Source organism: Haliotis rufescens, unplaced genomic scaffold (assembly GCF_023055435.1).
Source record: "Haliotis rufescens isolate VD_foot unplaced genomic scaffold, xgHalRufe1.0.p SCAF_3, whole genome shotgun sequence".
Lineage (NCBI taxonomy): Eukaryota > Metazoa > Mollusca > Gastropoda > Lepetellida > Haliotidae > Haliotis > Haliotis rufescens.
In genome coordinates, this window is record NW_025964001.1 from 21,552,610 (window position 1) to 21,578,811 (window position 26,202).

The 26,202-nt window shown below is 42.5% G+C and overlaps 1 protein-coding gene across 1 annotated transcript; it reads right to left on the bottom strand.

The window, feature by feature from the left end:
* Positions 1-1,678: 1,678 nt before the first annotated feature.
* On the bottom strand, positions 1,679-23,764 carry LOC124146448 (follistatin-like). The gene is made up of 2 exons (XM_046516736.2): positions 23,339-23,764; positions 1,679-3,210 (listed from the first exon to the last, which is right to left on the bottom strand). Exons 1-2 carry the CDS (start codon positions 23,544-23,546, stop codon positions 2,765-2,767), a joined length of 654 nt encoding a protein of 217 aa, XP_046372692.1. The 5' UTR covers positions 23,547-23,764; the 3' UTR covers positions 1,679-2,764.
* Positions 23,765-26,202: the final 2,438 nt, after the last annotated feature.

The window sequence follows — 26,202 nt, forward strand, 5'->3', positions numbered from 1 at the left end:
TGGCTGCTTGTACTAGTCCGGACTGATGCCGATTTATAGTGCTAGCCCACTGAGATACCATGTCGCAGTTTAACATGACTACCCCACTCAGACACAGTATACTGACTCCGAGCCGACCAGTCCTTGTTTTAGCCCCTTAATGCCGAGCGCCAGACAGGGTAACAACAAGTACCGCTCTCCGGGCGGACGCCCTACCACTAGACCACGGAGGCGGTCTTTATTGGTATAAAAAAGGAACAGCCACCAGGATAGTAGTACTCGTCTTCGCCTCCTCCTTCTCATTCATCACTTCCCCCCTGTCTCGTACATTCAATAGACAGATCTTCCTTTCCTTCTGGAAAACTGGCCCAAACGATTTTATTAAAAGCTTAAACATTGTCAGGAGAGATTATTTATAATTGATCATCACAGTGCAATTGAGTCTTGTTCCCCAAAGACATCTTCGTGGTACGACTGTCGTTTACTCCCAAACCTTTAACAGACTTACGATAGTCGTAGCACTAAGATCGCTTTGTGGTCCAGTCAAGGTCAAGGTCACTATTCAGTTGGCCCTAAACTAAGACCTAATCTATGATTACCCAAATCAAGGAAATAGCTTATCAAGTAATTTCTTACACGTGTTAAAAAGACGGTTGCACCCTACCGAGTTAATTATAACTCGTACATTCTGAGTGAGTTAGCATAGCTCTGCACCGCTACTAGCAATACTCCAAACATATCATGGCGTATGGCACCTAGAATTATCTGCACACATTGTACCCTAGTCTGTCATATATAGACCCTGAAACACATATATCCAAAACAGCCCATGTAAGTCTATAATAGTGGGAAAGTCTAGATTACTGCAATATCTGAAAATGAAGAGATAATTTAACAACTGGTATTTTTCTGTAAGATATGATCATTTCAGAGACTAGATGTTAGTCTACTTGTACCCTTGTCGGGAATCGAACCAGAGCTTTCATTGTGAATGCGAACAGCAAGGTTACCCAACCGACCTTTCATTACTGAATGCATGAACAAGCATTACACTAAGGCAATCAATCAGAAAATATCAAACCGAAAAGACTTAATATTATCACAAGAGACATTGGTTGTACAAATATGTCAATTTCCAAATTGTGCGATTCGCGTATTTATACGCTGATGGCCTTGAAGCTAATCAAATCAGGTTATTTAATAATCGACAAGTACAAGATCGTCATGTGCCAACGCCAAGTTTATTTATCGACTAGTACTGATGTGCCAGCCGACTCATCACCTGAATCATATTTATTTATCGACTCGTACACAAGATGTCGTCACGGTGCATGACACCCTAAGGAGAAACATACAGATTCTGAACTGTAATTATTAAACTTAAACACGCACACAACGACCGCATTCGTCAAGCACACAAAGTATGAACAAGTATATGAAAACAACTTCTGCATCGAAGACGAGGTTCAACACCCCTCCTAAGTGGTCTGAAGAAACATATTGTCATATGTTCTCTATCTTTCCTCCACTAAAGTGGAAACACAGCTGGCAATATATTTTGAGAGTGATGTATTTTAGATTTATCCCACGTGGACCGCATCTGAATAAGATTTCTGACAGATTGGTTTACGAACACCGTCACCTGAGTAACGCATGCGCAGATGACACCTGCTGTGTTAAATGAAACGACACATGCGCATTAACGGAATAAAAACGTTTATTTCCTGTTTGAATATAACACAGATACTTTGACGTCTAGTATATAGTGAGTATTGTGATGTACAGAAAGCGATCACTTTCAAACAAGATGCTGATTCAGTGAAACCTCGTTAATCCGGACTCAACCTTCTTTTGCAATTGTCCGGATAAACTAATGTCCGGGTTAACGAATCACGGATACGTTGTCAAATCTCCTTAAGTTTATATAGCCGTTCCCGACAGCACTAGTGCGGAAAGCGCGTTTCCGGTTTAACGCGGTCCCGACTAACGAGGTTGCAATGTATGACTAACAAATAAGGTGTGTTGAATGCTCGCTATTGACTGTGATATTTCACTTAAAGAATTCTTAATAAGATACACTATATATCATGATGGCGGGGTCAGAATGCTAAGGACGCGGTTAAGTAAGTAACGTCATATCATATCCATCTATATTTGAAGTCAAATCTCAAACACATCCTCTGAATTCATGGTATTATTTACGTCCATGTTGTGATTGGTGCACTTTGGGATTAATACGCCATGGGTCACCAGACTGGTCTCGTCGATGAATGCGCGCTTTGCCAATGAAATACAAAACATAGTTCCTCAATCCTTTCGTGAGATTCGGTACCATGACACCAAACACAAGCCCAGTTTGTCTCGGCGAATCAGACACCTTGAAGAACGCTGACTTTCGACAGGTCATCAGGGCTCTGTTTTTTTTAAGAGCGTTATTCAGACAAATGATGTTATGTCAAGTGGTCTCAAGGTACTTCTCAGATCGTGGAGTTAAAAATTCACGCACAACCGAGGATGTCTCAAACATAAAATCCATAGGATCGACATATCACGTCTCTATGTGGTCACTGTTACCCATTTAACACAAAACGTGGCATCTTCTAATAGGTCATATCAACCAGTCGTCTGATTGACGTGGTTTCCGCAAAAGTAGGGATCCACGTGATACGAATAATACAAACGGAACGAGCTGTATCAATGCAACGTAGACATAGCACTAACATTTAATGACAAATATACATCCACTTGTATGCCCTGTCCGATATGTCCAGTAGCTACTACACGTCTAGGATTTCCACTTATAATGCCCAAATGTCTGTTCAAATCGGAGTTTACCGTTTCTGTATCGTCGCTTCTTCCGAATGGATTTATTGTTTCGTCTTCGTTCCCTTCTCTTATTCCTCCTCTTTGCTTTAGCATTTTTCGATTTTTTATTCTTTTTATTCTTCCTTTTAGCCTTTCGTCGTTTCTTCTTCTTCTCTTCTACACCTGCTGCGTCTTGTTGAACGTCGCAAGGCCCCTTGTGGCTGACCCTGATACGTTTTCCAATGTTGCAAGCGGCAATGCGCAAGTGACACCGTGATGTGTACGTGATGTTGTCGGTGCCGCACACCTCTCGCTGTCGTCTGCTGCGGCAGATGTAGTCACTGGGGCACGTGCACAGAGGCAGCCCCTGCATGTTCTCCACACATACTTTGAACTTGGGACACTTCACCTGCTCACAGGCTCCGTCTGAAATTAGAGGGAAATCAGTCGTGTAAAAGCAGCTTAGTGAGATATCGAAATATTGAGACATATAGGCTCAGGATTATAATGCCGGGTGTCAGTTTAATGTGGGAGTAAAGCCCGAAGTGATGCAGGTCTCAGACGGTTACCGGTCTCGTTACGAGCCAATCTTAGTTCTCGCTACCGCTAAAGCGAGAACTAATTCTGAATTTAATGAGATTGAGACGTTTATCAATTTGGTCAAACCCTCAAACACGGGTATGGTGCTTACAAACCTAGAAAAATATCAAAGCGAATCTGGGATTCGAACCCACGGTAATCTCTGACACGTCAAAGGGACACCCAGTAAACAGTTAAAGACGACTGGGACCCCGTGTCGAGTTACGAAGTAACAAATGGAACATCACTGTGTGAGTGATACTTTACGCCGCTTCATCAGCAATGTTACAGAGATACCAGGGTGTTATGAACATTTGAGTCACAGACAGGAATAACAGGGTACGACAACACAGAGACACACACTGTAACCACCTCAATCCAGTTTAGTCGGATCTTACGTGCATGCTATAGTCCATATTCTTCCCGAATCCTGGCACGACTAAGGGATGCAACTATGCAAAGTAATCCCTACAAAGAACTTCAATGTAAAACATGCACCAGCGTACGTGTACGTGTACGTGTACGCTGGCGCATCGACAACAAAACCCAAACCAATCCTGTATCTGCTGTAGGCTATATCTGCAAGCACAGGTGTGTTTGATGTGCACGGGCAATCGGTAACACCGGACAGGTACATGCAACGATATCAGGCGCAAGGTGATGGAGCTCACATCACTTAATGAAATACCAGCGTTATTCATTTGACATTATGAAACAGTTTAAAGGCATAATCTGTTCGTGTGACTGATGTGTTAAAGTAGGCTCGACGAACTGGTGCCTGTTCCAGTTCTCGGTCCAGACGCTGTAAATGGTGTCTTGTAGTAAACTAACATATTGCCTGTATGTAGTTGGTGCCGAATTAACAGCTAGATTGATATTTATACTGAAACGTGAGTCAGTAGACAGACAAAATGGGTTTTGAATGAAGTGCCTGATTGATATTTTCAGAAGTTGGTCCGTGGCAGTGAAGACAAGATAATGTATGAATGACAACTTCTACAGACAGCATCTATACAGAAACGTCGCACCATAATAGAATAAAGTTGTCATCCATCTTGTCTTTATTTTGAATGATTTGAATCAAATTTACATCTGATCCGAGTCGAAGCTCCCTTAACACTAATTCTGTGTAAACAAGCATGAAATACTCATATCCCCTGCCAATATGACATGTCCGGTTGTGTGCAAGGCAATACATATTGTACGGTTTTCAAGATCTGCTCCGGAAAGGAGCACTACCGACATTTTCAGTCTAAGTCAAAGTCGTTGACATGGAAACTCGAAAAAATTTAAAAAAAATTAAAATCTGAAACTATCAAAAGGCACAGTTCACCACTAGACCTATCTATGTGCCAAGTTTGGTTAAGATATCTCTCATGGGTTTTCAGTTCTGTTTCGGAAACGAAACGTGACGGACTGGCGAGCGGACAGCACCCTTTCCTATACCCCCCTTCCACTTTGTGGCGGGGGATAATGAAGGCAAGAAAACAATTTCCATATTCATCAGAAATCTCTGTTCAATTGTACGATTCCGACTATATCATGAGCATGTGTTTATGAATCACTGCCAAGAAGTAATGACACCAGATGTTGTCGAAAAGGTGAGCGTATCCTGCCCCACCGGTGACACCCGTCACAAACTGTTATTTCACTGTTACAGCATTATAGCAAAACACGGGAACATATGGTATGAGTTAAAATAATTGCATCGCACATCATTTTTGTAAGGAAAACGTGTCTGTAGACTTGATGTCTGTAACACTGGAATGGAACGCGTCACGTTAAGGGTACTATTCTGCCTGTGTGAACAATGTTGATATCAATCATATGTTTCATTAGACTAAAATCCTTCTGTTTAAGTAACCTTTCCACCAGATTGAACAATGTACATAGTCTTCGCCTCATACGGTACCTACGAATATGAACCGTGTTTATTTTCAGATTACTTATATCTAAGCATGACACAATACTCTTGAAGTGGTTCTCTTACTCTTCATGTGTGGATAGTCTTACGGGTAACGCTTGGTGCACAAGGCTATAGAATACCTTTTTTCGCTGTCGATCTGATATTTTCGCACTTTCGTTACCGTTCAGAACACGCAGTCATGTCTGACACATTTCTCCGGCAGTATGAACATAGGTTACTTCCTGGAGACTGCTTATGGTCTTCAACTCTACATAAGTCTCCCAGTCGCTTTGTCGAACTACATTTTCAAAGTTCTGGGTTCATAGCAACACTTGTTATGAGGCAGTGGTCACTGCATTTACACCCGGTTTGTAATATTGCTGTTCTCTAAATACAAGTATACACCGTCAGGAAGCACGGGCACATATGTTGTTCGTCTGGCGATTCATTTTTTAAATGAAACAAAAATTGATTTTTTCTGTAAAAAAAGGCCCGCATAATGTGTTCAGTATTTTTAGCAATAAAAAAACTTTCAAAGTAGGTCAATATTGGAAGCGATGTCCTTTGACTCGTATTTTAAAAATATACTTTTTAAATTGTTTTTCATCTATTTCACCCGGTCGACCATTCTTTTCCGAAATCACACTCAAAAAGGTGTCCATAAATAGTTATTTTATTTCGTCCACTGATCCTTGCAACAATGCATTGTTTTGTGGCAGGCAATATTTTTTTCAACAGTCGAAGCCCAATCTTTTTAAAGAATTTTTTAGGACAATTAATTTTTAAGATAAAATCCAAGGCCCCCCAAAATTAACAAATGTCGATCCCTTAGCCATTGGGATAAAGACCCCACTATATCGCTCCCTCTCCAGTGTTCCCCTCTTATAACCAGACACACTGTATACAACATCACGGAACAGGTGCTCGACTCAATATATAGATCTACATGATACCGACGTCGAGGAGACAGAAGGACTACTACATACTCGACCTCTTCAAACAGAACAAAGTACTGATCGACATTTCTGGTATCGACAGCTCTTACACCAACAGTCCCAGCGACAATCTTCTCCCACCGTGACAGGATTCTATACAATCGCTAACTATCATTTGATGAATGTAATCAGAAGGTTCATAACGTGTATATGTTGTGTAAATATGCGCTTAATCAGTGACATCAAATGTATTTTATCTTCGTAACCCCCTGAGAACACAAGCGGAGGTTTAAGGAAGGGGCGGCTCTAGTGCAGTAATTATTACGACCGGTGCGAATACGACTGGAATAGAAGGAGGATAATTTGTTAAAGATTTGTTATTATTAGGAATAAATACTCCCCGTGGACGTCTCGCTGGTGAAATGTTATAACAATACCAGCCATAACAGCGGCATGTCGGGAGTTCATTGTGGAGCCACTGACGACAAGCCTGTCTGACATGGCCTTAAAAGTCGCACTAACCGAACCATGACATACAGAGCCGTGACCGAACCGAGCCAAGTGGTTGAACGCCACGTTTGAGCCACGTGTTGCTATGGTAACGAAACACTTGTTTTTCAATGGCGAGAATGTAGTGTGGGAATTTTAGGGCTCGGGGGAACATTCGTGATTTCTTTAAAGCAATTGTTCTGAAAATATTCCAGAAAATGTATACTTGGGCATGTGCGTTTGGTTCTTCGCCATAGCATCGGTGTTAGGACAGAGCGGAACACACGCACTCCCACGTCTTCTGAACGAAACTCCCTGTACTCAGTCTGCATGGGTGCGACACCTACACAGATGGTAGGATGTGCACACGCACTGCGTTGTAGGGATGGTGCGGGATGCGTTTAGTGTCGTCGATGCAGCTCTTTGAATTAGCGAATTCAGTGAAGGGTGTTTCACAGTTATATAATGAAACGCGTATCGGGTGTCGACGCCATGGTGGTAAAAGGTGTGAGTAATTATTCAACTGTGCAAGGGGCGATGCCACACATTAATAAAGTCTATACCTAGCCGCCATTTGTACCACCCAGTCTCCATTGTATTCACTGTAGCTCATTATGCTTACTTTGTAAATCCCGACCCCGCGTAGATCCGGGTTAGAACTGGCCTTCAGCAACCCATGCTTGTCGAGAGAGGCGACTAACGGACACGCTGACTTTGTTGATGCATGTCATCGATCCCAATTGCGAAGATCGGTGCTCATGATGACAATCACAAAATTGTCCGGTTAAGACTTAACTATTCACAGACCACCGGCATATGGCTGGAATATTGGTGAGTGTGACGTTAAACAACAAACAAACAAACAAACAAACTTTAAATCCCGACCATAGTAATCGTAAGAATAAGTTATTCATTTGTAAACCGGAACAGGTGACATCCGTGATCATACATAAAACATTACTTCGACTGTCAAATTAACGTTATCCACACAGAAGCATCCAAATAGGTTCCTCAGAAAATAGTCCACACGCGCGGGACTAATTGATTATTATCACTATTAACCGACTCTCCCATTAACACCGTGCTTATATTTACCTTTGTATATTGACGCCTGAGAGTAAAGCGGGAATCATCAGAATACATTTGTGCTGCGCGTTTTGATATAATAGTACTTTATTTCAAAATGCTGTCACGCTTCTCAAGATTGGGGACATAAACTATACACTTCAATAGAAACCGGCAAAGCAGCAAAAATGAGGCGTGGGAAAAAATAAGAAAGCGGAGTGAGTGAGTGAATGTGTTTTTACGCCGCTTTGAGCAATTCCGGTCACCATACCGTGGTTAACACAAGAGAAGGCTTTACAATTTGATCCCTTGAGGGGAATCGAAACCTAGTCTTCTGCCTGACGAGCGAACGCTTTAACCACTAGGCTTCCACATCTCCCAAAAGTAAGAAGAGAAAAGACGAATAGTGAAAATAGTATGGCTATAAAATGCCCCTGTACACTTCGAATTGTTAACATATGGTTGGACCACCTCCAAAAAGTCTAATGAGTATAAATGTAATAAAAGGGTGAAGCGCCTTCCCCTGGCTGCACGCTGATGCAGAACCAAGGACCCCCTGTGGCGGCAGTCATAAGTTGCAGTTGTGCATCTGTTTTGATGTTTATATAACAGTTATTAGCTGCAAAACCTCAATAAAGACGGTATAGGTATCGGGCGAACGAGGTTAGTTCGCGGATGGGATTAAACAGGGTGGTCCCTCCACAGACCTCTTTTTTGATTAACCGTATCAGCTCTGGCCGATTACCACTAATAAACCATTACTTTCAACTCTCACGTTCGTCCCCACTGTAGCAAAACCTGGACGGGGATGGGAGCGTTCCTCATCTCGGCTGCGTCCGCTGAGAGTGCTTCATTTCCCATGCATGCGATGTTTTTTGCACGTGTATGTGTCTATTTCGCGAGTTACCGAACCCGGCCTGCATAACTCGTTAGCCTTGTAACAGCTTTGATTGAGAGCCGATACCGCCAGCGTCACATAAATCCTGCTGTTGCTTGTTGCTAAGACCACCTTACTGAAGGAAGAATCTACACGGCGCAGTTACCATATAAATAAAACAATTTTAAAGCAATACCATTTCATTGCTGAATGTTAAGTATTTCGTCCTTGTCTTTGTTCTTCAATGACGAGAACATATAACGTATAGCATGCACAGTGGGGGAGGAGGCGAGATTTAACGAGTCTTTCGGAACAGATCGGGTATAGATTACGAAAGTACGCCTCGGATGCCATGTACTTTGGCTCTCAGATTGCAAAACAAACTGGTTACCAAGCTTCAGTTGAAATAACCGCTTAATGTGACATATTGTTCGTCTCATTAATTCAACTTTGTTTAATGCAGCAAAAGCTAACGTTAATACAACACAAGTATTAAGTTGGTGAATACTATTTGCTCCACACAATCCGAAACTCCAAAATATTTCAAACTGGAAATGTCATTGTATCTACGTGAGCATGACACGACGAAGTACTGCAGCGCCATACTGAATTTCCACTTGCTACTTATCTAATCCATCAAACAAACAACCCAGTATCCTTTGTAAAATATCACGGAAAGTGCCGAGATATTCCGATTGAAAAGATTCACACACACACGATGTCACGAAGATTGATAAACCGTGATGTGCACGTGACCAATCGTCTTTCCATATTGGAGATGCCTTCAATGGACGGAGATTGGTATAGTTTTAGACTGATTTAATCACAAACACTGACAAGCAACGTCTGAACATGAAACATCTCCATTTAAAGAAAGTTGAGAGTGGAGCCAAATTACAACTTGTTCACGTGATGTTCATGTGTATCAGGGGGCACGGGTGGCCCAGTCGTCTAAGGCGCCGCGATTCGCTGTGCAGAGTTGCGTCGCCTGGGCACGCCAGAAACCTATGATCGTGGGTTCGAATCCCGGTTCGCCCCGATTGTGTTTCTAGGTTTGTCAGCACCATACCCGTGCTCGTGGGTTTCACCGAAGTGGTAAACGTCTGAGGCCTGCATCACTTCTGGCTTTCCTCCCACATTAAGCTGACATATAACTGGAATACTGTTAAAAGCGGCGTTAAACCCAACTCACTCACTCACTTCATGTGTATCAGGCGGACTTGCGACCAATGGGGTGTCTAGAGGTCCTTTCATGTTTCCGTCTCTACAATCGCGTTCATGGAAGTAAGGCGTCGCAATTCACTGTGTAGAGTTGCGTCCCTTGAGCACGCAAGACACCTATAATCGTGGTTTCGAATCCCGGTACTCCCCGATTACGTTTCTAGGTTTGTCAGCACCATCGTGGGTTCCACCAAAGTGCTTAACGTCTGAGGCCTGCATCACTATGGGTTTTCCCATCACATAAAGCAGGAATACTGTTAAAGCGGGGTTAAACTCAATTCACTCAATCATGGCAGTATAACGGGTGTCATTCCGCTGTGAGACATAGTTCACTTATATCACGTGTCATTTAAATGATTGAAAGCCCGAGATGCTGCAGGTCGGAGACGCCCAAGTTACCATTTTCGTGAAACCCACGAGCGCCAAGACCAAGGGTCATAATCAGAGAGAATAATGATTCCTTTCCAGGATTACAAAAGACCTGTCATTTTTAAGGGATGCACAGCGGTTTGCGTGGCTCTAGACCACTTCACCATTCGTATCCCGTGTTATGCAAACACGTGAAACGTTGATGTATGCCTTTTATACCATCTGTATGATGTATATCCATATTTTATGAGACTGCGATGAATAATCGTTGAGGGGATGGAGATCAAAGGTAATTCCTTCATCAAAGGTTGTTTATACATCATAATGACATTGACTACATTGCTACACTGTGTACACTACAAGTGCGCATGTGTATAGTGGAGCTTCCTATATCACTACTGTGTCCTGATGTGTCGCATGTGAAGCATCACATATATACGATATGACCAAGCCTTAACGCGAACTGTGCCTTGATAATGAGTAATTGAGTATGGTTTTACACCCCTTATATCAACATTCCATCGAGAGATGGGCTTCATACATTGTACCCATGTGGGGAATCGAACCCGGGTCTTCGGCGTGACGAGCGAACGCTTTAACCACTAGGCTACCCCACCACTCCGCATTGCTTATAACTGGCTTGCATGCAGCGATTTCAACTTGTTTGCATGATACGAATTCGACTATTATCGTGATATTAATTCAGCTTGTTTGAATAGTACAATTTCAAATGGATTGAATATTAAGAACGGAACTGGTTTGCATGGTGCGAATTCGATTGGTTTGCATGTCTCAAACTTCAGATGGAACTGGTCGAGTCTGGGTTTGACGCCATTAGATCACGTGCCAGAAGCATTGAAGGTGGACACTAACCAAGAATGCCATTCGTGACAAACTCGTGTTATTCCGGGACAAGCCGAATAGCGACTCGTGCCCTTCTCGTGGCCATTTTTGCGACCAGGTTCCGTCTTAGCGCAAACGGGCATACCAATAACAATTGTCAACTCGTTGCGTTATAGTTCACATATATTTCCCTATATATTATATATATTTCAGATGCAGTTTAAAGCACATCGGAACATGCGGAATTATACAGTATGATTGAACACATTTAACTGTGTCTAGGGTATATTTTTAGATGCAAGACATGTAAAATCAAAAATTATTTCTGGGGGATTCTTTGACGAAGAACTTGAAATCATACGCGCATTCTGATTCTATATATTCGTTTGTCGTATTTTCGCACATGACATTCATCGCTAGGGGGACGAGTCTTCTTGCAGGTTACGGAAAGGGGCGAGTGGTGACGAATGCAAGAGTGCGTGTTCAAGCCTCGATCTGGCATGTTGGACACAAACTGTATATTTTGTCACTGTCCCTACGGCTGCTGCCATCTTGAAGATGATATAGACAGAAAGTGCACCAGAACATTACCGTCTCCCAACGTTAATACGCGTAGTACGACTACAAATTCGACCATAGTAATAAGCCAATGCTTGATCCGTGTCTGTTTCGATACTGGCCCTACCATCAACAGCCCAGATAATACCCAACTGGTGTGGAAGACAACACCTCTGACTGTAACGCACTAGCGGCAGACAGACATCATTAGCGCTTGTAGCTCAGTGACGCAACAACTCCGGAATGTTGATTAAAGAAAAACCTGTAATATTCCGACCTTAGACTGAAATATTCATGATAGGATGTCCTCGATTATGTCAAAAGTTGCTATTTTGACAAATCGGACATAAAAGACTATGCCTGACGATTGGTGAGCAACACCGTACAGCCGTGTTTTGAAAGGTTTGACGGGAGAAAATTGCCACGAATTAGGCTGTCATAGCAGCGAACCATATAAAACAGGAATTCAGTGCGTACTGATCGAAGCACTTATCCTTCGAGCACATGCTCCGGACCACCATAATGCTCTGGTTCCGATATATGAACGTCAATAAAGATACCGCCACTGTTCGCCGTCACCGTTTCGATCTGCCGTCTCCATTAATTGCCCAGACAGGGGTGCACCGTTATCGGGAGTAGAAAGGCACAGACCGTTATCCTTGGGATGGTAGCGGGAATTAAATAAATATTGACGTAGTCTTTCTCGCATCTTCGGCGTAAATTGGGCGTCCGTCCCTTCATGCATGGCTGCGTGTAGCGCCTCCTTTTATCCTAAATCAACTTCAGGCCTGCAGAATCGGACTATACACCTGCTCCAGTTATAAAGGGATCTGAGGATATCTCTGCTGCTGTTTCTATTGCCATATAAATATGAGAGAAGCATATGTAGCAATGACGATGATAATAATAATGATTTGTTGAAACACATTAGTTGATAAAAAATAAAAAACACCAAAAATACCAAACTCGCTATATGTCTGGAATAATGCCGATGCGACGTTAAATTTTAACTCATTCACTGATAAAAAAAAATGTCATTAACGACACGGAATATCGGCTTATAAATAATCGTTCACAGTAAAAAGAAATGTTTTAATACCCGTTCATGTATTCTTTAATCAAATCTGTAATTTTGACTAAATACAGGTTACCTGTGGTTCTTTCCAGTTTACTAGGATGTGGTAGCTAAACTCTTCACTAAGCTTACGTATATTTTTTTCTGATCTGCCCAAATTTACTGGCACATGATTTGATTGATCAGTGTTTGCAAGTGAAAGTGACTTCCTCCTGAGTCTTTTGTTTGTTTGTTGTTTAACGCCTCACTCAGCAATATTCCAGCTATATGACGGCGGTCTGTAAAATAGTCGAGTCTGGACCACACAATCCAGTGATTGACATCATGAGCATCGATCCACGCAATTGGAATCGATGACATGTATCAACCAAGTCAGCGAGCTTGACCACCCGATCCCGTTAGTCGCCTTTTACGGCAAGCATAGTCGCCTTTTACGGTAAGTATGGGTTGCTGAAGACCTATTCTACCCCGGAATCTTCACGGATCTCCGGAGTCTTACCAAGCATTGGTATTGAGAACGACATTCTTCTTTCCCTTCTGCACAGAGGAAGGACACGAGTAGTTACCTCATCATAGTGGATGGCAGGATGTCATATCGAACTTGTTACCGATACCATTACGCAACGTCTGGGTTCGAATCTAGGCCAAGAAACCACTGACAGGCACACTATACAGTATATACGTCAGGGTACGATATAACACTAGAACATACAGCCAACGCGTCTTTGGCCTAAGCGACCTGATCACTCCTTGGGTTTACTGAGTGAGTGAATAAGTTGGATTTGAACAATATCCCAGTTTTATCACAGAGGAGGTACACCAGTCTGGTTCCCTGGGTATGCTGCGCTGGTGCTATACACTGATCAGTGTAAGGCCAGCGCAGCATACCCAGGGAACCAGTTTGGAGGTACACCAGCAATGGGACTCACACAATGTACGCATGATGGGAATTGAAGACAGGTCTTCGGCGTGACGAGCAATCGCTTTAACCACCCGGCTACCCCGCCGTCCCTTCGTTAGTGATAAGCATGGGATTCAATGTACTAACTGTAAACTTCAGTGAACAAGCGTATTTTGTGGGTTTTTCCCGTGTAGCAGTGTTGAATCACGGCGGGGAAAACAAAGATTGGGCGTGTGGATCCAACCCTGCTCTCCGGTGTGACTGGTAAACGCGTTAACCACCAGGCCACCTTTCGTTATGATATTAAAAAAATCAATTAATTTCATTCGGTCGTCTGATCTGTTCTGGTCGTCGGAAAAAGAATCCTTGTTATTTAATCCTACTTCGGCCCAAGACAAGCCATGCAACATTCTCCAATCTTCTCTGATGAAAAGCCGGCCTAAAAATACATCAGTACCGTAGGAATCCCGACATATCTCATCGGCTTAATGTTGTAATTGGCAGAATTATACGTACAACCGAGGTAACTGCATTCCAAGACCCAGAATTACATACAACATCGTCACTTCCGGGGCCCAGGACACAAGAGAAATACGAGTCGGAGTTAACCAAACAAGTTGGCATGGTGTCGTCACATGACAGTCTCGCGAATAGATCTATCTGTCATCTGTCATGTTATTCTGTAACGCCCCGTCTCGTCAACACCTCACAACATCGTCGACGATGTGTGGTGGCGTCAAGTGCCAAGTAATAAACATCAGATATGTCTCTCGACACCCCCGTCTTCGCTGGCTGCGACATGGTCGTCATTACACAGAGCAGTAATTCTTTCATCCAGAGAATTTGGTTAATATGTCAGACATACGCTTCAAAGATAAAAGTCCTTCAAGGAAGTTATATAATTTCTTTTCTGAATTATTAAGTTTGTACATATTACCAATTCACAACAGTTACTCTATTGGCGGACATCAGAACCAAGGGGACTGGAAATAAAATGTCTTGTCCATGGGCAAATAAACAGTTAAGATCATGTTTAGTGTTTTCGTCTTTTCGTGTCATTGTTAGGGAATGTCTTTCAAACCTGGGTTTGAACCAGTAGCTCTAGTGTAACAGCTCAATAAATCAAGTTTTAGCACTAAGAGTTCCCTACTTAAATTCAGACATACGTATAGTTGAGGTAGACTTTGGGAGTTACGATCGTTATTGCGTCGTAGATCATGTTCTATCTGAAAGTTCGCTCGGATAGTGTTCACTCATCCAAAAGAACTCCTCATATTCAGCCTCCATTGTGACCACACAATCCCCATTATGTGACATTAATTTGATACACCCTGCTTGCATAATAAGATATCCTTATCCACTCCCGCACAGACGATCATTTAACGATTTTTATTCCTTACAGCGACACTTGATAAGCCCCCTTCGTATTCATAAAACGAAAAGAATTAAAATAATAATTTGTTTGTTTTTTAACGAGACATTATGAATGGTTGATCTGATGAATCAATACACCAAAGAGTCAAAGTCCCGCACAACACAGACATCAACCGTCAAAAAGTTTGATAAGAAAGACCTGCGACATGGTACAATGTGTGACTGATAAGTGTCTGATTTGCTGCTATGGTTCTACCACTTAAAAACCAATTGAATGGTATCGTGTGTATTTCAGGTTAACCTTCTGGTAGGGAGCCTGTTTGCTTTAAGCGACCCATCCAGGTGGTATCGTCCTATTAGTCTAGTGGCTATTTGCACATTTAAATTCCATCTGTGACGTCACACATAGCGCGGAACTATTATTCCAAAGTCCTCGGGTCACAGTTGTAATTTCAAGATAACAAATGCCTGGAATTCATATGGATGTGAGAATTTAATTCCACGCGCGGAATGAGATTGTGCGAAGTAGCAGAGGTGAAGGGTCATTGTATGAGCAGACGACAGTTATACATTCCTTGGGACATCAAACGCCTTGACCAAGAAGCCCGGGCGGGTCACAAGGTCGTTCATAGAAATCAAAAATTGAATTTATTAAGTCAAATTGTCCCATGATTATCGGCAGACGATTTTCTTCAAGGTCACAAGGTCATCCATTGGGTCTTCCAGACATGATGCACTTGACGTCCATTAAAGCACTTCAGTAGCGTGACACGGGTTTAAATTGACCGGTGTTTTCAAAACGAAAAGCTTAAGCATAAGCAACAAAAGCCACCAGCGGTTAACAAATAACACAGACTAAAGGTAAAACACTCAGAAAATTGACGCACACATGTGTAAGCCAGACCTTTCAACGTAACTAATATTTCACACAGAGATTTACGGAGTGAGACGTCAAGAGAGCTTTTAATCCAGAAAACCAAACACCTGACACTTTTGAAACTGAACACCATCACTTTCAACTATTCCGTGTCAAACAGTTCTCCACCTCCGCGACAATGGTGGTTGTTGGAACGCCTCCGCGTCTTACCATAAGGAGCTTGTGCAAGACTGTTCTGCATGAGTGCACCGACATGTAATGATGGTGTTTGCTGTGGTCTAGAGAGCAGGTGCGCTGAACCGGCACCACTTCAGTAGCGACTTGCGCAGCCTCTTGTCACGACAGTGAAGCCGGACAGATGGAAGTTTATTAGGCAATAGGTGTAACGTAACACTTGCCTAATGTGGTGTGTTTTCACACCCATGTGGGTAAATTACCCGTGACAACATTACGCAACAAATGTGAAGGAGTCAGTGCCCATGTCCCTCGATTTGGTCTTAATGTTATGTTTAGGTGACCCAAGAGGCTATTTCCTGTGGAATTGATTAGTGATTTGTGCGTGTTTTTGTAATTAGGGCCTTCGGCCATTACGAGACTTATCCAGATAATAAAACACTTAAAAAACACAGACATGTAACATATCGAATATAACATTTGTTACATTTGACCTCTTTCAAAATGGCAGTGTGTGTTCAATTTAAAATATTGCTTGCACGCTAAGGTGAGGTGAGGTTTTAGCCTCTAATGCCGAGAGCCAGGCAGGGAAACAACAAGTACCATTTCTTAAACGTCTTTTGGTATGACACGGCGGGGATCGAACCCCGACCTTCCACTCTCCGGGCGGACGCTCTACCGGTAGACCACGGAGGCGGTCTTGCGCGCTCTGGCTCTAACCGAACAACAACTGAGCCTAGCTTCTCAAGAACATAGGGTGACGCCGTAATAGAAATATTCCTACAATACCATGCGAAACATCAATAATGGGCTTCACACACTGTGCCCATGCTGGGAAACGAACCCGCACTTTCTAAGCTACCCCTCCGTCCGTTAAGATCGGAATAGCTTGTACACGTGTATAACATGTGCATGATAATAGACTAACAGTAACAACGTCCATATGCTGCCGAATAGTAATTACCCGTTTCCAATTACAAAAAAAATGGTTATAAAATAAACTGACGTTGTGTAAATACACGTTGATTATCAACAGATACAGTTATCACTTTCACCCATTTCACAGACACGTGACGTGCCTGTGTATAAATAACGCCATTTGTGATCTCGCCAGAAGGGCAATCAGTTCATTGCTAATGATAGGTATGGAATCTAATTATCTACAATGTATACGTGATAAGTCCTCCACAACAACGCAGGTGCACGACACAACAGTGATACAATATGCGCATAATCCGCATAACGGTACACAGAGAGCGTCAGAGAAGCATTAAAGAGAGGAAAATCACAGTCGCATGAAACCTTTAAATTCAAGGCTCCACAAAGCTGTCTCGGCGCTGCGACTACCGTAAGTCTGTGTTAAAGAGTGAGAGATACACGCCAATACCTTTGTGATACAACCCAGGGGCCCGTTCCTCAAACTGATCTTATATTTAGCGCGATCCTAACTCCTATACTGAGTGAGTGAGTGAGTTACAATGTAACGTCGCATCGGCATTTATTTTATTGATTTATTCGACGAGATGAAGTAGATATATACACAAGTGAGTCATGAATACAAAATTATATTTAAAAACAAATTTGTCAAACATATTTGGGCATAACAATATTGTTCCCATACTGAGACTAGTAAAGGCGCTAAGGTCGTTTTGTGCAAGTGTACCTGCAGGGCCTATTCCAAGAAACGACCTTACCTCTTCGACTGTCGTAAGTCGTAAGTCTATGTGAAAGTATGAGAGTTGCGGTCGTCTTAGCGATAATATCATAGACAATGTTTTCTCTGTAATCATTTAAAGAATCGGTTTTCCACTATTTCAGTGACGCACCGTGGTATGGTTGGTAGACCTACCAAGATGATACGGCCTGGAATAACTATGAAGGCAACACCAATCGTGAGTTTAGTTTTGTGTGATACAGAATTAATCCATGGTTAAACGGGCCGGAAAATTTTCTTCGATAGTTTTAGAATCAAGATCTGGACCCAGTTTCACAAAGCTTTCTTAGCGCTAGGGCTTATGGAATTCTATGTGAAATCGTAGGGATAAAATCAACTCAGCACTGAGATCGCTTTATGGAACGGGACCCTGATTAAATTAAAACATTCATTATGCTTTGTAAACAATTTCAAGGATTGTTTAAGGGAAAGCAAAACGACATTGCCGTTATTACTAAGAGATGTTCAATGTATTTATAGAACCAACTAAGCGGTATTTCCAAGGAATGTCATACAAAACGCTAAACATGTTCGAGAATTGGCAGTTCAAGCAATATGGCATTCTTAAAGAACGTCCTGGACAGTTGATATTCTAAGACCAATAATGAACCACAAGAATGTGTTTAAGAAGTTCTTTGTAAAAGTGACATGTCATTGAGAAAGGTCAACGGAATCACGTCAAAGTGAATAAGTTAAAAATCACAAGAACAAATACCGAGAGCATGTGTGTATACTTCTGCCGTTACATTTCCGGAAGATATACAATGACAGTATACCTACCACCAGTCACTCTTACAGACCCAAGAGCAAGTATTGAATAAGACAATCACCCCCATTCCATTAGCATCCCATTCTCAGCTCCAGCAGCCTACTTTCACCCCCTAATCAGCTCTAGGTAATTAAGAGTGTTCAAGGTGAAGATTATTTGTATTCAACTAGTTCCATAAGTTTATTTAGGGGACTATATGTGAGTATCCACTACCACTGATGATAATCGTGATGTCTTCATGATGAACAACAGGACATCCTGTAGGAGTGAGAATCAGGAAACAGCACTTGGTCGGCTGCATGTGAGCATGTGAACTCCCCAGTTCAAGTACATAGGGTGTGGAGGCGAGGACGCTGTCCTGACTGTAGGCCAACCGTGACGCCTTTTGAAAAAACATAGGGGGCACGGATGGCCCAGTCGTCTAAGGCGCCGCGATTCGCTGAGCAGAGTCGCGTCCCTTGGACACGCCAGAAACCTATGATCTTTGGTTCGAATCCCGGTTCGCCCCGATTGTGTTTCTAGGTTTGTCTGCACCATACCCGTGCTCGTGGGTTTCACCGAAGTGGTAAACGTCTGATACCTGCGTCACTTCGGGCTTTCCTCCCACATTAACCTGACACGCTGTGATATAACTGGAATACTGTTAAAAGCAGCGTTAAACCCAACTCACTCACTCACTCATTGAAATAACATAGAACACTGCTTGTTTGTAGTTTAACAATAGTCCGGCTATACATCACGGGGGCCTTACAGAATAGAGCCTGGACCAGACAATCCAGTGACTGGTATTATGAGCAACGTCCGACGCCGTCGTGGTACGACGTCAATCAATGGACCCAGCACACGTGACCATCCGATCCCTCGTACGACAAACATAGGTTATTCTCATTCGTGACTAACTCGTGTTATTCCGTGACAAGCCGAATATCTTCTTGCAGGTTACGGAAAGGGGCGAGTTGTGACGAATGAGGTTATTCTAACCCGGAATCCCAAAGAGGAAAGAGAGGGCTGAATTTCACTGAAAACAACGTTGCAATGAGATCACTGGTCACATGAACGTCAACAGTCCAAATGGTGTTGAATCGAATGCAGGTTGGCCATGATACTGCCTTCGGCCAATGTGTCTATGGTGACATATAGGTAGCATTAACTAAAACGATTAGGAAGGTCTCAGGTGTAAAATGTAAAAATATATCGCACTCGCCGCTTAAGCTAATGAGTGAGTGAGAGAGATGAGTTGTGAACGGTATTTCAGTTATTTCGCATGCAGTGCGTCAACTGGATGCAGAAAGAAGCTTTAAGTGACGCATGTCTTTGACGTTCACCACTTGGCTATATCCACGACCACCACATAGTGCTCAATGACCAAGGGTCATAATAAGCGAGAATCTTGGTTCGAAAAGGATTATAGTTGGACCCAACTCTCTACACAGCGATTTGCGGCGCTTTAAACGAAGGGGCCGCCATTGTCAACTTTGAACTAATGATAAATTAACAAGCTCAATATATATTAATCATTTCATCAGAAAGTGGATTAAGAACTTAAAACAAAATAACGCCAAGTTCACATGTTAAATGATAGTCTTGCAAAAATGTAGACATAGCATGGTTTCGAGACGCACCAAGGAGAATATTTGACGGGAAGACATGATATTACGTGGACATGCAGTCACTGTGAGTCTTGGTTCTGGACTCCATTTGGATTTTATTTTGGATTTTGTAGATATATATTTTTAAATAAGATCACTTTGTATCTGGTCTAAATGTAAGCCTAACATGTACTGTTCGTCGATCCAAAGGTGTGGGTACATGCAAGGAAGCCACCTTGGCCTGGGCTGCCTCGCTGTTACGGCACACCTCTAGTATTCCGAGTCAAGTTTGTCCTTATCACATTTGATAGCTGCGCAAATTTGGTTGCACTATCTGATAAATGAGAGTAGGTAAAAACGACAGGCGGGGTGTAATTTAGATAGAGTAACAGAACCATGGAGCTTCGTGGCTGAGGAACTTTCTGTGAAACACACCTAAACAGTGGGGCGAAAGAAAATATACACTTGAAAATTGGATTTTACCTAAAAAAATACAAACGTTTTCAAAACGTTGCTGCAATTTAAGGTCCAACACACAACTATGATACTCGCGTTAAATGCATCACAATCGAATGACCATTTTTCCCCCCGCCAGTTTATTATCAATCATCATAATATCCACAAGTGCATGCTACGTGATGTATAATTTAAGGCAGGAAATTGTGAACTCGAAAAAATGATGTTTTTTTAAAGGACAGCTATAGTCGTTCACGGTATGGATAATGGAGACACCAGCCACTCTCACATTTTTACACATCATTAAGGATTTCAAGAGAACACTATTTACATTGTGTACCAGATGGATGCTTGAGACAGGAGCGTTTACCCAGCTGACCATCAAGGGACACTACCACTTCACTGACACCCCTTTAAACATCTCAACCAGCAAAATATCCACCCAAAAAAGTCTCCCATACAAATCTTTTGATAAACCCACAAATGAGTTTCTAAACCACGCTGAAATTAGTATAGGACACAAACCGACCGCTTGAACTCTTTCAACAATTCTTTCAACAAACATCTATGCGGGGCTTCGTTTTGTACACCCCTATCGGATAAATATACATGATCTTGAATGCAGCAAGTGTCAGCCTCGCCGACAACCGATTCGTGTTGAACTATTGTTTCGCGGGGTCACGATCTTCAGCTTAATCGTAGATAGTGTATCTGTGAAAGGTTTGGGTGGTGTATGCGAGGAATTCTCATCAGCGACTCAAACCATGGAGTGTGCGACGGCCTACATTAAAAACAAACAAGAAACCTACTGGGACATATCGACTTCATGTTGCGGGACCTGTTACCTTCTCACAGTCAAACAGTCTATAACTCAGCTTAATTTACATATGTTTGTATTTGCTCATGGTGCGCTGACATAATGATATACGGTCTACACCGCAAGTAATAAGAACATAAATATAGCATGAAGTTGTAATTGTTAGAATATAAAAAAATCATGTCTGAAGTTGTCAGTTATTACGTGCTAAAAGTTCAATGGCGAGTGCGGAGTTGAATACTTGAGTGCTATCGAGTTGCAACACACAAAAAAATCAGACACCTAAAAACCGACAAGTGTGAGTTCGCTAATGTTTGCAGAGCAAACAGTTTAAATTAATGTGATATATCTTCGTTAACACTGAATGTCAAAATTGGTTATCGTGAAACAATAGCACACGAATAACCGAAGGCTACAGCGAGACATTTCATGCTGTCTAAGACACAAAGTAACATATTTAGTTGACATTAAATGCCCATTTAACGCTAATGTCAGGCTGACATCTCTGAGGTCACAGCCAAACACTTAAACTTCAATCTAGGCACCTAACCCGTCAGTATTCCTGACACCATATGGGGTGGCAGATCCGTTTCAATAGACAATCGACGCCGACGCCTTGATGTATAGGCCGAGAGAAATATACATACAGCAAGTATGCATGCTTTGTATTGCATGCAGAACAAGTGCATATCAACAGCAATAGCTTGCTACCATTTCAGGGACCGGTCGGCTCGATTTAATGTTGTACAGATATGCATGTCAGTTTGACTTGTAAAATATATGTAATATTTATAGACACTAAGAAGAAAAAAACCTTAACTGATCTCCCGTGCCGTGGACTAACTGTCGCTAGGTAAACTTTATAATAAACGAATAAATCTTCTATGCATTGCCTCAGCCTGACATACTTAGGGAACACGTATGGAGAGAGAGATGAGGAGAGAGAGAGAGAGAGAGAGAGAGAGAGAGAGAGAGAGAGAGAGAGACTGTAGCAGATGATGACGGGAAATGATTGCTGCTATTGCGCTATCCGTCCCACAATCTGGCAATACTACGCTACACCGGGTCGAGTTGTATTGGACTCAAGCCCGCTCGTCAAATACCATACCACAGGAACCGCTTCAAAGGATTAACACACTTTCAAGAGGTTCTTCTTTCTTGTGGAAAAACCTATTTCCTATCCTTGAAATGAGGCATATGTAAATTAAGTGTATTTTATTTTCTATAATATTCAGGGCATTTTAGGGGTACTTGTTATTTAAAAAATGGATTAAATGACTGGGACACTATCTACTACACAAACACATACTATAAAAACATGTTATAATTTTCTTTTGTTCATCAGAGAAAGTGGATGGTACATAGTTTTGCATAGAGACTCATTGAGACTAATACATCAGACATTTAAAGTGTTTCTTCTTGGTATACTCTCTGCGGTAACGTACCCTTGCCTCGAGTTCCCGGGTTATTATGCCAAATATAATATACAAGTCTAAGCCGACAGTATATTGCGGTTTACAACCCGACATGTGCACAACATCGTTACAAAACAAGTCGCGAAAACCCACTGGATAAAAACAGTGAACTTAGCACATCGGAATGTGTTGGTTTAAGGGGAATAAATTACAGAATAAAAGACACAATGGAATCAAACCATCTACTCTGAGCGATGAAACCACACAGTTTCAAACCATATTGATTTTAAACAGTCTATAATCTTACTTCAAATAACGATTATTGATTTGATATTGTCAGTTTGATCACGTGTAACGTTCGACCTAGCACAAACACTGGCGGATCTAGAGGAGGGTGGGGTGGGGTGGGGATAGGAGTGCAAGGGGACCAACCCCTCCTTTGTCACACGCCTTACATTTTAACTGGGCCCCGATCGAAGTCACCTCTTTACTTGGGCTGGGTATTAAGTACACCTTTCAAAATCAAACCCTGGCTCTGATAAAGAACTTACTTTTTTTCTTGGTTGGCTGGTAGACGTCGCTGGAGCATACTGCGCAACACCCACAGTGGTCCTTGACGACATCGCCGACACAATAGTGCAGAATCGGACAACGACTCTCATCACATTTGCCACACTTTGATAACTTTCTTCCGCTAGTTATTCCAAAAATGACAATACAGACGACCAAAGAGCAGAATAAGTTTCCAGCTCCATTCATCCTGCATAATATAATATTATCTCATGCGATCAGTTCCTGCACGTGCAATGCACGTCTCGTGTCACGCTATATGGCCTCGTTTATCGGCTGTGTTCACAAACTACATGATCGTGGTGGCAGACATGTCGACTGATGTTATCACAGCAGCGCTGTTTTGTCAGTGTACTATGCACTAGTAATTCCCATACGACAAACGTGCTTTATACGATAGCTGATGCCACCGCAATTGGTCAACTAATTGATGGATGTATTCACTTGTTTCATTGGCTGGGGATGGGAGGGCGAGTCCACTCGGACTGTTGATGAATCGGTCGCGGGGTAAAATGGGTCGTACCATTATGAGGGGTGTCAAGTCGCAGTGAGTGAAGTTACAAGTTCAGGTATTCGAACGAAAGTGCGTCTGGCTAGATGACTTAATATTCAAGCGTGCCGACGTTGTACAAACTGAGCGGTATAGGAAACAAGTGTGTTTGTACGGGCGGCGAGAAAGATCGCCTCACAACGACGCTCGTCACTTTGACGAGCCGGCTATGACAAACGATAGTATTGCATAAAGGGGCTTCGTTAATCCTGCTATTGTCAAAGTGATGATGGTGTTAGTGTCTGCCAATTCGGAAAGGAACGGGACAGACGACAGGTGGATTTCGGCATTAAATATTCATTTCCCTTTTGATGGCAGGCCGCTTTCTTGCGACCACAATCAACTGACGTCGAAGCTTGTTTGCCTATATTTCGAGGTGTTTTGAGAGCACGAGGCCCGCTCCGTTCCACGGGGCGGTAGAAAAGAGAAGATTTTCAGCCGCTTAGCTTTAATTATCGTGTGCGTTTAGAGTGTATTGAAGGGATTAGCTCCCCTCTGGGAGAGGGGCTATGTCATACGATCCCGTCTTAGCGGAATCTCTTTTTCTCACGCTGTTGCCAAAACATGAATGGAAAAAAAGCTACACAAATTGAGATATTGGCACATTTTACTCTCGATATCTGAATAGCAGGCTTTTGACGTGCAGATGGCGACAAATTCTTGACGTAAAATATTCCCGTACACACTTCAATAGGCATATACTGGTGGTTAGCACAGTTTACGAGGAACCTCCTGACTGATTTCCCCAAAGATTAGCTAAAGATTAATGCTCATAAGTATTTAAAACACGGAGTCTACTCATGCAGAACGACAAAACTATTTTTCTCACGGGGTTGTTCTTTCTTCACATAAGAGTTTCTACGCAACGAACGTTACGACCTCATATACACCGGAAAGTTGGTCTCTATAGTTTTGTTTTGTTTTTGCCGCACCCAGAAGGTCAAGTATAATATTCCACGAGAGAGTGAAAGCGTGAATTTCCACAGGTAGCCATTTTTAGCTATGGTTTTTGTTTGTTTGTTGTTTAACGTCGCACGCAGCAATATTCCAGCTATATGACGGCAGTCTGCAAAAATCGAGTCTGGACCAGACAATCTAGTGATTGACATCATGAGCATCGATCCACGCAATTGGGATACACTGTTATGCATTAAACCAAATCGGCGAGCCTGACCATCCGATCCCGTTTGTCGCCTCTTACGACAAGCATGGGTTGCTGAACACCTATGCTGACCCTGACCCTCGTGGGTTGGAGTAAAAGATCTGATTGCCATGACATTGGTGAAATTTTGTTGCCACATGAAACAAGGATGCTTGTGTGTTGTCGGACCACGAGGGTGTGAATCTCACGACAAGCCTGGGTTACTGAAGGCCAACTCTAACCCGTATCTTCACGGGTCGGGTCTCTATAGAGTATGGGTGTGCCGTGGAAAATAGACCCGTGAAGGTCCGGGGTAGAATAGGTCTTCAGCAACCCATGCTTGCCGTAAAAGGTGACTATGCTTGTCGTAAGAGGCGACTAACGGGATCGGATGGTCAGGCTCGCTGACTTGGTTGATGCATGTCATCGTATCCCAATTGCGTGGATCAGTGCTCATGATATCAATCACTGGATTGTCTGGTCAAGACTCGATTATTTACAGACCGCCGTCATATAGCTGGGATATTGCTGAGTGCGGCGTTAAACAACCAACCAACAGTGGTAAATGTGTCGTACAGATTGTACTGGTGATGAAGAAGATCATGATGAGTACATTTCTGAAGAGCCAAATTCCACTCCCGTCGGTATGGTATGATCATAACACTTCAACATTATAAGCACGGTCAATGGATCAGTAGACCTTAAAATGTCACTCTCAGCTCCTTGGGGAGTATACAACCAATGTGTGCATGACTTGGTAAATCTGGTGTAGTATCAAGCAGTCGTTGCGACAAATGGTGAATATAAGCGACACTGGTGTCTCTTGGTACCAATATATACTGAACAACTAAAGTTCCTGTGACATTGAATAAGATTTAATGTTTATGTTTTTTACCAAATCTGAAACAATTTCAGTTTTGAAACAGATAAACGACGCCTGTGAGTGTTCAAATGGTTTAATTTGCCATACTGACTTCAGAAAATGCTTGATTTAATAAAAAAAATGTCAATTTACAAATGCTTGATTTCATAACCAAAATGTCAATTTACAAATCAATAGCGTGTGTGTCCACCTCTGGTTGCGATGCAAGCAACACATATTCGTCTCATGGAATGGACCAGGCGTCGCACAAAGTTCTGTGGCATGTCTGTCC

Coding starts and splice junctions, on each gene's coding strand:
- LOC124146448 (XM_046516736.2), bottom strand. CDS start 23,546: ATGAATGGAGCTGGAAACTTATTCTGCTCTTTGGTCGTCTGTATTGTC. Junction 3,211..23,338: donor CCAGCCAACCAAGAAAAAAA/GTAAGTTCTTTA, acceptor CTCTAATTTCAG/ACGGAGCCTGTGAGCAGGTG.